The 15270-nt window shown below is 42.6% G+C and overlaps 1 protein-coding gene across 1 annotated transcript in view; it reads left to right on the top strand.

Moving 5' to 3' along the window:
- RPS6KC1 (ribosomal protein S6 kinase C1) overlaps positions 1-15270 on the top strand; it is a 158560-nt gene that overhangs the window by 137891 nt on the left and 5399 nt on the right. The window contains exons 14-15 of the mRNA XM_069768507.1: positions 10164-10246; positions 13344-13439. Coding sequence (XP_069624608.1) covers positions 10164-10246; positions 13344-13439 — 179 coding nt within the window. The remainder of the gene's footprint in view (positions 1-10163; positions 10247-13343; positions 13440-15270) is intronic.

Raw genomic sequence — 15270 nt, 5'->3', positions numbered from 1 at the left:
CTGAATTAAAGGGGTATTCCGGGATCAGAGAAAAGTTGCTACAGGATAGAAATGGGATAAAATAAACACCAAATACTCGTTAAATCCCAAACTATTCCACTCTGGTTCTCACTTGTGGTCACTGATTACTTGGCTACATGCGCAGCCATTGTTCTATTCTGGCGGGACATTCCAGAGTCCTATTCTTGAGGTTCCAATGTATGGACCCCCCTGATCTGCAAGTTGTCACCTATCCTCTACCCCTAATGAGGTTTTCCAGCTTTATGATGTTGACACTTGGGTTGGATCGTCAATATCAGATTGGTGTGAGTCCAACATCCCCACGATCACCTCTGCTGGCGGTCGGATTGAAACAGTGAATGACCTAAACAGCTTGTCGGTGGGGATTTTAGTTGCCGGACTCCCCTTCCCTGTCTGATATCGATTATCCTAAAGGGGAGAGATCAGAGGGCCGTATAACTCGGACTAGGATTGAAACGCAATGGTGGCTCTCCCTACCCGTGGAAGAGCTCTAAAAAAATATACCGTATATTCCCCTTTGGATATTCAAGTAACTTTGATCACTTATTTATTTTTTTCAAAGATATGTGGGGGTCTAATTTTTAAATGTTTAGTTTATTTCTCTTGCTAATATCGGGGTAAATTGTAAAGAATAAAAAGGGAACATATATAATACTATAATGTTTGTTTACCTAGCTCAGTAGTGTTTGATTAGAAGCACCTGCATTGTTTATCTAAGAAGCAGGAATTAGGTTAACTGTGTGTCTGTGTCCTGAAGGAGTGTCTGCTGGATGGAGCAGAGGCGAATGTGTCAGCTGGTGAATTCACATGTGCCGGAGCTGTGTTGGAGCCCCAACACGTGTGAATTCACCAGCTAACACCTTCGCCTCTGCTCCATCCAGCAGACACTCCTTCAGGACACAGACACGCAGTTAACCTACTCCCTGCTTCTTAGGTAAACACTGCAGGTGCTTCTAATCAAACACTGCTGAGTGTCCTTCCCAGCTATGCAGATGTTTAGGACCTCAAAGGATCACTACATTGTGCTTCCTTTCCTTTTCTACTGCATTATTTTGTATGCATCAGTCACATGGACTCATATTTGGGAGTGGCGCTAGGTGCCATTATTTGGATTGACAGTGCTTTTTTGGTTGTTGTGTGTATATATATATATATATATATATATATATATATATATAGTTTCTAATTTATTTGATACATCGTGCCCACCATAGTCACAAAGGATCTTTGGAGGGCATTTCATTTTTTACTTACTTTTTTTTACATATATATGTTTGATTTCCCCTGGTACTGGGGCTGGTATATTATCCTCGATTACAGGGAAATCTCAGCTTGGTGCCTGCACTGCAGAGCGTATCTGGATCTACTAATGCGCAGCAGCTTCTATACCATCTGGTGATCACATAATCACTAGGCCATGAGTAGGAAAGGTATCAGAAAGGCAGAAATGGCAATAAACCTTCTCTGCCTTCTGACAGCCGGCTTTTTGCCTTTAGTAACATTTTAAACCGTCTTTACAGAGTCATACGTGGACTTCCCCCGTGTTTAACATTATTGGGCGATGAACAAGAATATAAAGGACAAGTATAATCATGGGGCAGAGATGGGTGGGAAAATGCACTCAACTGCTCGATCTCGGTAAGGATGAATTGAGCGCCTATGCTTGGTTTGCACAGTCGTTTTTGTGCTGACATGCTCCCTTTCAGCTTTCCATAGTTGACTTCTATATAGATTTGCCTGTCTGCTGTTCTTGCCATCTTAGATGTAGCGTTCCTATGTAGTTTGTGTAGATCATGTACGTTACATGCTGGCGTGATGAGTGCTCCGGAGAAAGATTGACAAGGGGCCAGATGGCCGTTCGCCCACAGGGGCTCGTCCTTGCAGATGAGATCCACCAGTCTGTACCAGTGGCTTTCCATCTGTCATACAGTAGCAATTCTCCCATCATCCATTCTACTTTTTCTTCCATTTATATCAATGCACCAGTGGGAGAGTTTAGAACGTGGAATTCCTTGATCTATACATTGGTAACAATATTCATAGGTCTAGGATGAAAATTCAACATTGAAACCACATCTCTGTGGGAACTTCCTAATCGACCTCCAAAATAAGAAAGAAGAAAAAGAAAAAAAAATAAGCCTAAAAGTAATAAAAATAAATCAAATATTCGTCAGGAGGAGCTGCGGGACGTAGATAACAGGAGCTTCTTCAGGATCCTGTAAAGTACACAGCGCACCATAAAAGTAACCTGGTGTCCAAAGGAGCTGCTCGCCCTGGAGCAGGACAGGACATGTAATACTGCGCTATACCATGGAGAGGCGCCACTACACAGCCAATCAGGGCATGCGCTGCAGAAATACAGGTATTAACCGGCCCATGAATGTGGCCCCCAAGTGGTACTGGTGCTCTCTCCCCTTCACTTGTATAAGAACGATATGCAGATACCCCCCGATCTGTCATTGACGTCCTATACCCAGTATTGTCTATAGCAGGGGTGTCAAACTGCATTCCTTGAGGGCTGCAAACAGGTCATGTTTTCAGGATTTCCTTGTACTGCACAGGTGATAATTTAATCACCAACTCATTATTTGTGTAGGTGATTAAATTATCACCTGTGCAGTACAAGGAAATCCTGAAAACATGACCTGTTTGCAGCCCTCGAGGAATGCAGTTTGACACCCCTGGTCTATAGGACTGTTCACAGATCCACAAAATCGCAATGACATGTCTGATATTGATCTGACCGTTGGATCAAAAGTGGGAATGCAAGTCTGTATAGGTCCATGCCGAAAACCGAGCAGCACTCGGATGCCGTCCTACTGCTGACAGTTTTTCATGGAATTTTAGATAGAATATGGAGAAACTTTTTTTTTCTGTTTATAATCTGAGAAAAACTGATGAAGCCCTGGACCAAATGATAAAACTCAGATCGATTTTCTCTTACGTGAAAAAAACGTGCGTGTGTATGCAAGTGTGAACAGAAAGCAAGTGTGCAAGGTGCTGTGACTGCATAATATACAACCAAGCAGCCTCTGTACCGGAGCGTTCACATTGCATTTAGCCCCCTGTTCATTGGCCCCGTCGGGGCTTATGTCCGAACCCCCTGCAAAACGGGGTGTGGATGTAAGCGCCAGCGGCCCATGGACTATAATGTTGCTACAGAATAAACGTGCGCTCTGTTGTGCATCATGTTTGGTCACAAAACCTACTGGAGCCGGACACCCAGGAGTATCTATTATCTATCTATCATCTATCTATTATCTATCTATATATTATATATTATCTATTTATCTATCTATCTATTATCTATTATCTTATCTATTATCTATCGACCTATCTATTATCTCAATCTTTTATCTATCTATCATCTATCTATTATGTATCTATTTATCGACCTATCTATTTTCTAACTATTTATCTAGAATCTATCTATATTATCTATCATCTATTATCTATGTATTATCCATTTATCATCTATCTATCATCTATCTATCTATTATCTAGAAAAAGAAACCACAGCAGCACTCTGAGCCAAGATATATGCAAACACTGAAAACATTGAGTCTAAATGGTTATTTCTCAGTAAGATGTACTTATAAAAATGAAGGTTCTTAGCGCATAAATTGGCCAATTCATGTGTGCCCATCGACCACGGCAAGGTGACCTCCTATTGATGGCTCCCTGTTCTACTGTGTACATACCTCTCTTGAGCGATCAGCCTACAGTTAAATAGTCAAAACATGTCTTTCCCGGGCTATAGAGTGCGGCTGTGTTTTCTTTTTCTATAATAATGTCGCTATCACAGCTTGCACCTGTTCACACTTAGGAGGTGCTGGTCAGCTTATTCTCTATATTATCTATCCATTATATATCTATCCATCAATTATCTATCTATCTAATATCTATTATCTAATATCTTATCTGTTATCTGTTATCTATTTACTGTATTATCTATCTGTCTATCTGTCTGTCTTTGTCTATCTATCTATCATCTATCTATTATTCATCTATTATCTATCTATTCTAATTATCTATCTATTATCTATCCGTCTCATGTCCTTTCCTCATATCCTTTTTTCTATATATCCATGTATCCGTTTCTGCTACCATTATCATATTTCTCATCCATCTGTGTGTAATAACCACATGTATCTCCGTTGTCCTTCCTGCTGACAGGCTTCTCCCCGCTGCCCAGCAGGTGGCACTCCGTCACCAACATTTCCCCCCTTTTCTTTTTTCCTCTCTGACTTTCTGCTCGGAGCGTTGGGCAGCGGAGTTGTCAGCAGAAGTTCATCCTCGTCTCCATTACACCTCATTGAAGTCCCGTGTTATCCTCCGGTGTGTTGGAGGCGAGGCTCATCCCCAAATCCGCAGCCCCTCTCACATACCCAAACACTTTTTTTTTTTTTTCCGACACTTTAAAGTCCTGCCTGAGACTTACTTTGAAGAGTATCCAACCCAAATCATTCTGCCCAACCACGATAACTTCAATTTTAATTTTATTTGTTCCCAAACGCCACGAGGGAAACGAAAACTTATAAATCATTCACCGGCCGTAAAAAAAAATAAAAAATAAAAAAAAAAAATTGGTGACACGAGTTGAAAAGAAAGGCTTTGTGCGGATGCCAGCGAATGGCGCCTTACACATGAAAAAGTCACAAAGAGGAGCGCAGCGATGTGACACAGCGCCGGGCACAGTCATGCCAGCGACCGCCCCGCCGTTTGGTAAATAAATAGATGACAGATTATTAGCGGTTTGATGTTTCCGGGATTTTTATTTTTTTTTAGGAGGAAAGTTTATCAGTAATTTTAGGATGAAAATGATTCACCTCTGTTCAAACAAGCCTTTGCTCCACTTCACCCCCCTGGGACCTCTTATCTCACATTTCTCTCCAAAACATCATCCACCTGCCCTCCACTTTCTAATGATTGCAATATTTCTTTTATCTGCTGGCCACATGCTCTCTCCATTTTGGCGTCCTGTCGAAAAAAAAAAAAAAAAACAGAAAAAGTAAAAAAAATAAAAAAAATTCCAGAAGTATGCACTTTACACAACAGTTCGAAAAGTTGAGAAAGTTCCATGTGAAGTCGGGAGAATTTGACCTGATCTATAAATAAGTCTCCATTTTCCATCAATGTGCAAAACGTGACGTCCCGTTATAATGGAGGGGATTTCCCACTAATTAGATCATCGCTTAAAGGGAATCTGTCACCAGGTTTTTGCTGCCTAATCAGTTTGCAGAATATTGTAGAGGCAGAGATTGTGATTCCAGCAATGTATCACTTACTGGACTGCTTGCTGTAGTTTTGATAAAATCACAGTTTTCTCTGCTGCACATGTAGTAGTTCTCTGAACGCTGAGCTCTGTATAACCCCGCCCACACTGATTGGTGGTTTTACGTGTACACTGTGTGTAGGCAGAAAGCTGCCAATCGGTGGTGGGGGCGTGGCGGGACTAAATGGCAGCAGGTTTACTAGTCCTCTGTTTATTATTATAGCACAATTTATTCCATGGCTTTACATGTGAAAAGGGGTATATGTAATAAAAACAAATAAAATAATCTTAAACCATACAAGTCACTTACCGGTACAGGAGGAGAGAGGACCCTGCCCGCGAGGGCTCACAATCTACAAGGGATGGGTGAGAATACAGTAGGCGAGGATAGAGCTGGTCGTGCAGCAGTTTGGTCGATCGGTGGTTACTGCAGGTTGTAGGCTTGTCGGAAGAGGTGGGTCTTCAGGTTCTTTTTGAAGGTTTCGATGGTAGGCGAGAGTCTGATGTGTGTGGTAGAGGGTTCCAGAGTAGGGGTGATGCGCGAGAGAAATCTTGTATACGATTGTGAGAAGAGGAGATAAGAGGGGAGTAGAGATGGAGATCTTGTGAGGATCGGAGGTTGCGTGCAGGAAAGTACCGGGAGACGAGGTCACAGATGTACGGAGGAGACAGGTTGTGGATGGCTTTGTATGTCATGGTTAGGCTTTTGTACTAGAGTCTCTGGGCAATGGGGGGCCAGTGAAGGGATTGACAGGGAATAGCGGGGGGGACAGGTGGATTAGTCGGGCAACAGAGTTTAGAATAGATTGGAGGGGTGCGAGAGTGTTAGAGGGGAGGCCACAGAGCAGGAGGTTACAGTAGTCGAGGCGGGAGATGATGAGGGCATGGACTAGGGTTTTTGCAGATTCTTGATTAAGAAATGTGCGGATCTGAGAAATATTTTTGAGTTGAAGTGGAAAGGGTTTGGATATGTGGTTTGAAGGAGACATCAGAGTCAAGGATTACCCCGAGGCAGCGAGCTTGTGGGACTGGGGAGAGTGGGCAGCCGTTTACTGTAATGGATAGGTCTGTTGAGTGAGACGGGGGAAAGATGATGAATTCTGTTTTGTCCATGTTAAGTTTAAGAAATCTAGTGGAGAAGAAGGATGAAATAGTGGACAGACATTGAGGGATTCTGGTTAGTAGGGAGGTGATATCTGGTCCAGAGATGTAGATCTGTGTGTCGTCAGCATAGAGATGATACTGAAAACCGTGAGATTCTATGAGCTGTCCCAGGCCAAAAGTGTAAATGAAGAAGAGCAGGGGTCCTAGAACTGAACCTTGTGGGACTCCGACAGATAGGGGGTGAGGTGAGGAGGTGGTGTGTGAGTGGGAGACGCTGAATGTCCGGTCTGTTAGGTATGATGAGATCCAGGATAGGGCCAACTCTGTGATGCCAAGGGATGAGAGAATCTGTAGTTAGAGGGAATCGTCCTCTGTGTAGAAGTGAGGACCTCCTGCTGATATAACAGTGATTTAATCAAAACTACAGCAAGTAGCCCTGTAAGTGACTCATCACAGGAATCAGAGTCTCTGTCCCTACATTATGTTGCTATCAGATTAGGTGGCAAAAACCAGGTGACAGATTCGCTCTAAAAGAACAGTAAATCTAAAAATGAATAGTAAAAGTAATCAGAAGATCATCTTGTACCTTTTCAGTCTGTAGGTTTTTTTTCAGGTTCCTGAAACAAACAGTATCATAGAAATCCTGCTGAGAACACAGGCGTTATTCTCCGTTTTTTTCCCTGTGAATGACTGAAAAGTGGGGGATAACCAGAGGAGTAGATTTAAAGTGAACCTGTCGGCAGGATTTTGCTCAGTAAACTGCAGGCATAGTCATGTCGGCGCTGTTATAATGATTACAATGATACCTGGAGATGAAATCAGTCTTGTGGTTCTTGTGTAATCAGTGTTGCAAGTTTTCAGTAGGTAGAGTCTTATCTACCTGTTCTAAGCCAGAGAAACCAACGAAAGACCTGCCCACAGGCCGCCCCGAAGCACAAACGTACCCGACAGATGCCAGCTGTGACACGCAGGTTGCTTGTAACAGCAGCGACCAGAGCTAGTGCCAATCGCTGCTGTTTAACCATTTAGATGTTGCTTTTTTATTACTGGCATAGACATTTTAAATGACCGACTTTCCCAGCAACATGATCGTGGGGTGAAAATATGGCTGCAGTCTTGGTCTTCTTGTGACGCCCAAGCGGTGGCTGGCCTTCATAGGAGAACATCATTTTGACTATATACCAGTAATACAAACGATCGAAGGTTCAAGTCCCCTAAGGGAACTAAAAAGAGTAATAAAAGTAAATGTAAAAACTTTAATTGCCCGCTATCCCCATAATTAAAAATGGCATATTTGGTATTGTCGGGTTCCTGTCTAACGCTATAATAAATTAAACGTACAGTAACCTATGTAAAGAGAAAAAAATTGGATCTCCAAAATTGCATTTTTTCAGTAGCCGCACTTTCTAAAAAAAAAAGAAAAAAAAAATTATACAAAAGGCGATCAGAACATTGTTTGTACTCCAAAATGGTATCAATAAAAACATCTTCTAGCCATGCAAAAAAAAAAAAAACAAGACTTCAAACAGCTATCTCGACTGGAAAAATGAAAAAAATGTTAGGGTACAAATTTTCAAATATTCTTTTTGCACCTCTTAAATAAAAAATTCAGGTTTGGTAAAGGCGTAATCGTTCTGACCTGTAGAATCATTTTACAATGAACAGTGTTGAAACAAAACCCAATAAAACCGTTTTGGAATGGTTTTTGGGATTTTTTTTTTCCACCATTTCATTGAATTTGGAATTTTTTATTTTTATTTTTTTTTTCGTACGTGGTTAAATGAATGGTGTTCAAATCTGTGACTTTACAAGTTCGTACAGCAATGTCTACAAAAAAAAAAATGAAAAAAAGTTATGGCTCTTGGAGGAAGGGTAGGAGAGCAATTAAAGGGTGAAAACTGAAATTGGCTGTGTGTGAAGGTGTTAAAGGGCAAGCGGTGACGTATTAGTGCAGTCCCGGCGTCACGTCCTGGAGCCTTCCTGCGTATCTTATATTTAACATCTCAGGTCATTGCTACGAGATCTGCCCTTGATAAATGGCCCAGCGGAGCCGCAGCTTGTGAAACATTAATAGACAAACATACAGCTGAAATGTTCCAGATCCATGTTTTCTATAAAGTTTTGAAAACTTTCCAACTTTTCCAAAAGCACAAAATGCTACCAAAAATGTGCAGCGTGCCAGGCGGAAAAAGTATCCGCTGTGCAAATGTAGAGCGACCCCTACCCAACCTATAACACGACCTATAAGGCCTCCTTACTGGAGCCTTGTGAGCCGGTCTGTGTGGGCTCCGGCATAGGCCCCTCGCTCGTCCACCAGACTTCATCTTAGGTTTGACCGTCTCCTGATAAGGTCGATATGGTTTATTTACCTGGACATCCATTTATTTGTATGACCTGCTTGTAATAGCACAACACCTCTGCAGTCACCACTGCGATTGATTATTATTGTAAAGAGGGGTCTTAATACCCCCAAACCAACCAGCAGCAAATACTAAATGACAGTCAGTAGTATATTGTATAACTTTTGATTATATAATATCACAATGTTGAAAAGAAATCGGAAATCGAGCAATTTTCACACTGGCTTCTAAGAAAAATACTAGACTCTTACTACTTGTTCTTTACAGAAGATTTTTCAGCAGTCTCATTATCACTGACAGATCACACAGGATCCACCATTCACAATAGATGATGTCACAGCTCACCTCCTCCTCCTGTACAATGACTGATAACACCTCTATATACAGTAGATAACACAGGATCCACCATTCACAATAGGTGATATGACAGCTCACCTCCTCCTCCTGTACAATGACTGATAACACCTCTATATACAGTAGATAACACAGAATCCACCATTTACAATAGGTGATGTCACAGCTCACCTCCTCCTCCTATACAATGACTGATAACACCTCTATATACAGTAGATAACACAGAATCCACCATTTACAAGAGGTGATGTCACAGCTCACCTCCTCCTGTACAATGACTGATAACACCTCTATATACAGTAGATAACACAGGATCCACCATTCACAATAGGTGATGTCACAGCTCACCTCCTCCTCCTGTACAATGACTGATAACACCTCTATATACAGTAGATAACACAGGATCCACGATTCACAATAGGTGATATCACAGCTCACCTCCTCCTCCTGTACAATGACTGATAACACCTCTATATACAGTAGATAACACAGAATCCACCATTTACAATAGGTGATGTCACAGCTCACCTCCTCCTCCTATACAATGACTGATAACACCTCTATATACAGTAGATAACACAGGATCCACCATTCACAATAGATGATGTCACAGCTCACCTCCTCCTCCTGTACAATGACTGATAACACCTCTATATACAGTAGATAACACAGGATCCACCATTCACAATAGGTGATGTCACAGCTCACCTCCTCCTCCTGTACAATGACTGATAACACCTCTATATACAGTAGATAACACAAGATCCACCATTCACAATAGGTGATGTCACAGCTCACCTCCTTCGGCACAATGACTTTTGCCCAGATAACCCTTCCGTACAGACACATGAGTGAGTCTGTTGCTGCTAATATCCGTGTGCCAAACAAGAAGTAGGAGTCTAATATCAGGCCTAGTGACCAATGTAAAAGTTTTTCACTTATTTTAATAAGTTTTAGCATAAAATCCTGATCTAAATAATAGTGTATTTTCTGATGATTTATTCTGTTTAATTGTTGGTGTTTGTTATTTGTCATTTTCACCTTCTCAGAGATTGGAGGTATTACAGAGGAGACGGAGGCCTGCGACTGGTGGAGCCTTGGGGCGCTTCTCTTTGAGCTTCTCACTAGGAAGGTACGTCTGTTTTGGAAGGATTTTATACACAGTAAATACAGTTTGTAGATGACTTGTTTGTGAGGAACCTCTAAAAGGTGGGTGTATGAGAGTAGAAAAGCATGGTGCTTCCTCCAGACACTGCGTTAGGGGACAGCACTGTTTGTCTGCTTATTGGAGGACAATTCTCAACATTTCAAAAGTTTTTAAACTTTTTTTTTTTTTGCCCAAAACGTCACGTTTATGCAAAGATTCTAATGTTTATAGCTTTGACCCTTATGTTCCCAATCTTCTGCCCTTTGCCCTGGTAGCTGGGTGTGAGCTTCTGGGCCAAATACTGACTGATGGTCGCCTATTCTTGCCTGATCAATAATTGAGTTTATCACAATTTGTGTTTTTGTTTGTTCTCCAGCTTTTTGAGGATTGACCAAAGGTTCTCAATGGGATTGAGATTTGGGGAGTTCCTGGTCTTGGACCTAAAATGTCAAGGATGTGTTCTCCGAGCCACTTGACATGGTCTTCACCGTTCTCGAAAAACCATTGATCACCACCAGATTGTCCTAGATGGTTAGGAGATGTTGTTCTTGGAGGTTTAGATCACATTCCTTATCCATGGCAAAATTGTGGTGAGCCCCCTTCATGGACGAAATCCCCCTCCAGCCATGAATGGTCTCAGGATGCTTTACGGTTGTCGGACATGGGCTTTTGGTGGTAGGTCTGGTGTGCAGAAGGCTGTCAAAGAAGCCACTTCTTCTCTCCAAGAACGGACATTCTGCAGAAAGTTCAGGGATTGTTTTTCAGAGAATGGGGTAAAATTATTTTCTTTGATGAAGCCCACCTTCAAACTGTTTGGGACTTCTGGAAGAATGATTGTCCGAAAAAGAAAAAGTGAGCGCTATCATGAGTCCTGTGTGTCCCTCCAGGAAAGCCTCCTGAGACCTCTGGGGTGCGGGCTTTTGATCCATGGAAGGGAATCCCTCGCAATTGTGCCTAAAAGCAAGACTATAAATAAAGAATTGGGATCTAAACATCCTCCAATATAACTCGAGCCCACCAACCAGGAGCAGTCTGGTGACGATCAGTACTTTTTTGCCGCTTGATCGTGGGAGATTGAGCTTCTCTGGCCTGTGACCACTACAGGGAGAGTGTGGTATTTGGAGCTCGTGGAGCCACTTTTTGCATCTGTCTTCTTGTGCCAGCTAGTGGATGGATGCCCCCTCTTAAAAGCTACTTGTCCAGCCTTTAAGGTGTCAGAGGGTAATAAGGTGATATGCAGTCACACTCGCAACAAGACTCCTAAAGGAAACTCCTAGTGGTTACATCAGATTTTTTGTTAAATGTATCTTCATTTATTTATTTTTAGATCACAATCTGTATTATTTTTTTTTTTTTTAATAGAGAATTTTCACATTGGCCAGTAGGGTTAATCTAGACTTATCCTTACTGTTTTTTCCAGGAAATGCACATGTACATAAGCAGCAATATAATGAAACACGCCCTATTTATTGTGTTGAAGCATCTAATGAGTGTGTTCACAGGCTATTGTGAAGGCAGGAGGTGAGCTGTGATATCGCTTATTCTGACTGGTGGATCTTGTGTGATCTACTTTATATAGAGGTGTTATCAGTCATTGTACAGGAGGAGGAGGTGAGCTGTGACATCACCTATTGTGAATGGTGGATCCTGTTATCTACTGTATATAGAGGTGTTATCAGTCATTGTACAGGAGGAGGTGAGCTGTGATGTCACCTATTGTGAATGGTGGATCCTGTGTTATCTACTATATATAGAGGTGTTATCAGTCATTGTACAGGAGGGGGAGGTGAGCTGTGACATCACCTATTGTGAATGGTGGATCCTGTGTTATCTACTGTATATAGAGGTGTTATCAGGCATTGTACAGGAGGAGGTGAGCTGTGACATCACCTATTATGAATGGTGGATCCTGTGTTATCTACTGTATATAGAGGTGTTATCAGTCATTGTACAGGAGGAGGAGGTGAGCTGTAATATCACCTATTGTGAATGGTGGATCCTGTGTTATCTACTGTATATAGAGGTGTTCTCAGTCATTGTACAGGAGGAGGAGGTGAGCTGTGACATCACCTATTGTGAATGGTGGATCCTGTTATCTACTGTATATAGAGGTGTTATCAGTCATTGTACAGGAGGAGGAGGTGAGCTGTGACATCACCTATGGTGAATGGTGGATCCTGTGTTATATACTGTATATAGAGGTGTTATCAGGCATTGTACAGGAGGAGGTGAGCTGTGACAAATCCTATGTTATCTCCTATATAGAGAGGTGTTACCTGTGATTGTAATACTGCTTGTGATGATTAATGGTTAATGAGACTTCTGAAAACTCTTCTTTAAAGAGCGGGAAAAAATGAGTCTAAAATGGCCCAAGAGGTCAAAATTGCAAGATTTTTAATTTTTGTTCTTTAATAAATACATATTGATACAACGGGAAAAACCCTTGTAAACTTTAAAAAAGAAAAAAAACACAAACTCCTGATATAAACAATGAGTTTTCTGATACATTAGCTGTAATACACATTATGTGCTGCTTGGAGACGTGTATAATAATGCCCGGTCTGTCTTCGGCAGCCTGTTGAAGATTTCCTTTAAAGTTAAGAAAAAAAGCCCATTGTACTGTATAATTAGTGGTAACCAATGGTGGCTGATGAACGTCAGACTTGTCTTGGACAAGGAAGAAGTATGTGAACCCACACAACATGGGAGCGTGGGGGGTATGCAATCACCGAGCATTATGAAAGGCGCTCCCAACACACGGTTAAATAATAAATGGTGCCTGTGAAGCCGGAGAATAATGCATAGGAAGCGTCTTATGTTACCCTTTCAGATTTCAGCTGTACAAGCAGCTTCCTTGCTATTCTGGGTTACCACTAATATATAGGGACGGAAGATGAAAGTTACGGTTATCAGATTTATGATGCTTACAACTTCAGTTTTCTATTTCGGTGCACTTGCTGTACATGTATGCGGGTACGTGTCTGCGCCGGCCAGCGCCTACATTTATATAGCAACAGTGATGGTGCAGAGCAGGTTTACTGGTGGATCGGTGGAACTTTGCTTTTTTCTTTGTCCCTTACAGGCCCTGGTTGATTGCCACCCTGCAGGAATCAGCACCCACACGTCCCTCAACATGCCACAATACGTGTCCAAAGAGGCCCGGTCCCTTGTCCAGCAGGTAATGCCACTAGGACCACCAGGGAACTAATCCATAGGTGGCTCAATGGTTCGCACTGCAGCCTTGCAGCGCTGGGGTCCTGGGTTCAAATCCCACCAAGGACAACATCTACAAGGAGTTTGTATGTTCTCCCCGTTTTTGCGCGGGTTTCCTCCGGGTTCTCCGGTTTCCTCCCACATTCCAAAGACATACTGATAGGGAATCTAGACTGTGAGCCCCAATGGGGACAGTGATGATGATGTCTGTGGAATTAATGGCGCTATATAAGTGAGTAAAATAAGTAAATCTATATATGGAGGGGAGTGTACAGTCCCTGAGATTTCGGGGGAGGCACTATCTACATAACTTGACGACTCTGACCCGAGAACCAGAGGAGCACAGCGTTCGGAGTGCAGTTTATCTTGGGTGGGACCATAAGTTGGTGGAACTTTGCCGCAGTTCTTTGTTCCATGTCCTCCGGTCTGACTTCAGCTTTTAGCCACATTTTGACACGTGCGTCGCTCCCCGTTTCCCGCCAGACTCGTTATTCCGCACAGGCCTCCTATTTATTTTGACTTCGGCATCAAATAACCGGTTGACGTCGGTGAATCAAACAATGGGATTTGATAACGGTTTTCTCCAGCTTTGCTTATTTTTGAGCAGCTGGTTCGGAGGTTTTTTTTTTTTTTTTTCTTCCCGCCCCTGGTGAAATGCGTCGGCTCACTGATGAAATATTAAAAAAGTAAATAAAAGGCTAATATTGTCAAACGCCGGGGCCCCCCCTGACACCGAACTTCTGAAGACGCAGCCGCCATTTCAGGTGCCTTTAACCGGAGTCAGCAAATCGCTCCTGATCTTGGCTCGCTCGCTTCTACATCTTGACAGGGCTGGCGACGGAAAGAGAGAAAAGAAGTGCAAAGAATTCCCTCTGCCATCCCGCTCTGTGGTGCCTAGAGCAGGTTTTTGGCTCAGACGATGAGCATTAGAGGGGTGGGGGGCAGGGGGTTCTGATGATCTGTGTTCGTTCCCCTATTAGAAATGGGATCATTTCAGACATCTGTGTTTTACAAATTCTCTCTGATGGCAGCCTTGTCTCATTTTGTCTGCCTCGCACTTGTCAAAATACATCCTCCTCTTTGCACATCACATCTGAGACCCCGGCGGTCTGTTCTAAGGGAGATCCAAGGACAGCGGCTCCCCCGAGATCAGCGTGCAGGAGGTAGCACAGCGGCGTCTACTAGAAGGGCAATTATGTAAGGTGCTTTTTTCTGACTTTTACAGAAATTAAGCTTCAGAAGCAATGAGCGTTGGGTTCTTATTACGGGATCTTCTTCCCGCACGGCTTATTCGTCGCAGAGTCTGTAAAGTACGAGGTTTGGGTAGCAAAAATATGTTGTCATGCCAAATGCAAGAAAAAAATGCACGCAATGTCACTTAAAAATGAAATACACTCTCTTAAAGGGAGTTTGTCAAACCAAACTAAGAACATGGGCTTGTAGGGGATATTACCCCTATGAAAAATCGCACCTTTAATCTTCTGTTTGCTGCCTCCTTTCTGCAGAAATAACTGTTATACTAATTATTGTTCAGGGCACCCTAGGTGTGGCCAAAAGGCTCAGAGCATTGTTTTTTTCATGCCCCTCCTCCCTCACTACCCTGGAGTAAGCACTATCAGCAAAGAAAGCTTAGGCAGCCAATCACCAGGAAGAGAGGCGGGGACATGCAAAACTAGTGCACGGAACATGGAGCCTCTTGGCCACTCTCAGGGTGCACCGAGGATCCTAATTGGCATATTTGATTAAACTGCAATTTCAGCAGCGTGGAGGTAGCAATTAGCAGACTAAGGATGCTC

The sequence above is a fragment of the Ranitomeya imitator genome, chromosome 5 (genome assembly GCF_032444005.1).
Source record: "Ranitomeya imitator isolate aRanImi1 chromosome 5, aRanImi1.pri, whole genome shotgun sequence".
In the NCBI taxonomy this organism is placed as follows: Eukaryota; Metazoa; Chordata; class Amphibia; order Anura; family Dendrobatidae; genus Ranitomeya; species Ranitomeya imitator.
The sequence above is the reverse complement of the archived record's forward strand: the minus strand, read 5'-3'. Positions and strand labels throughout refer to the sequence as shown.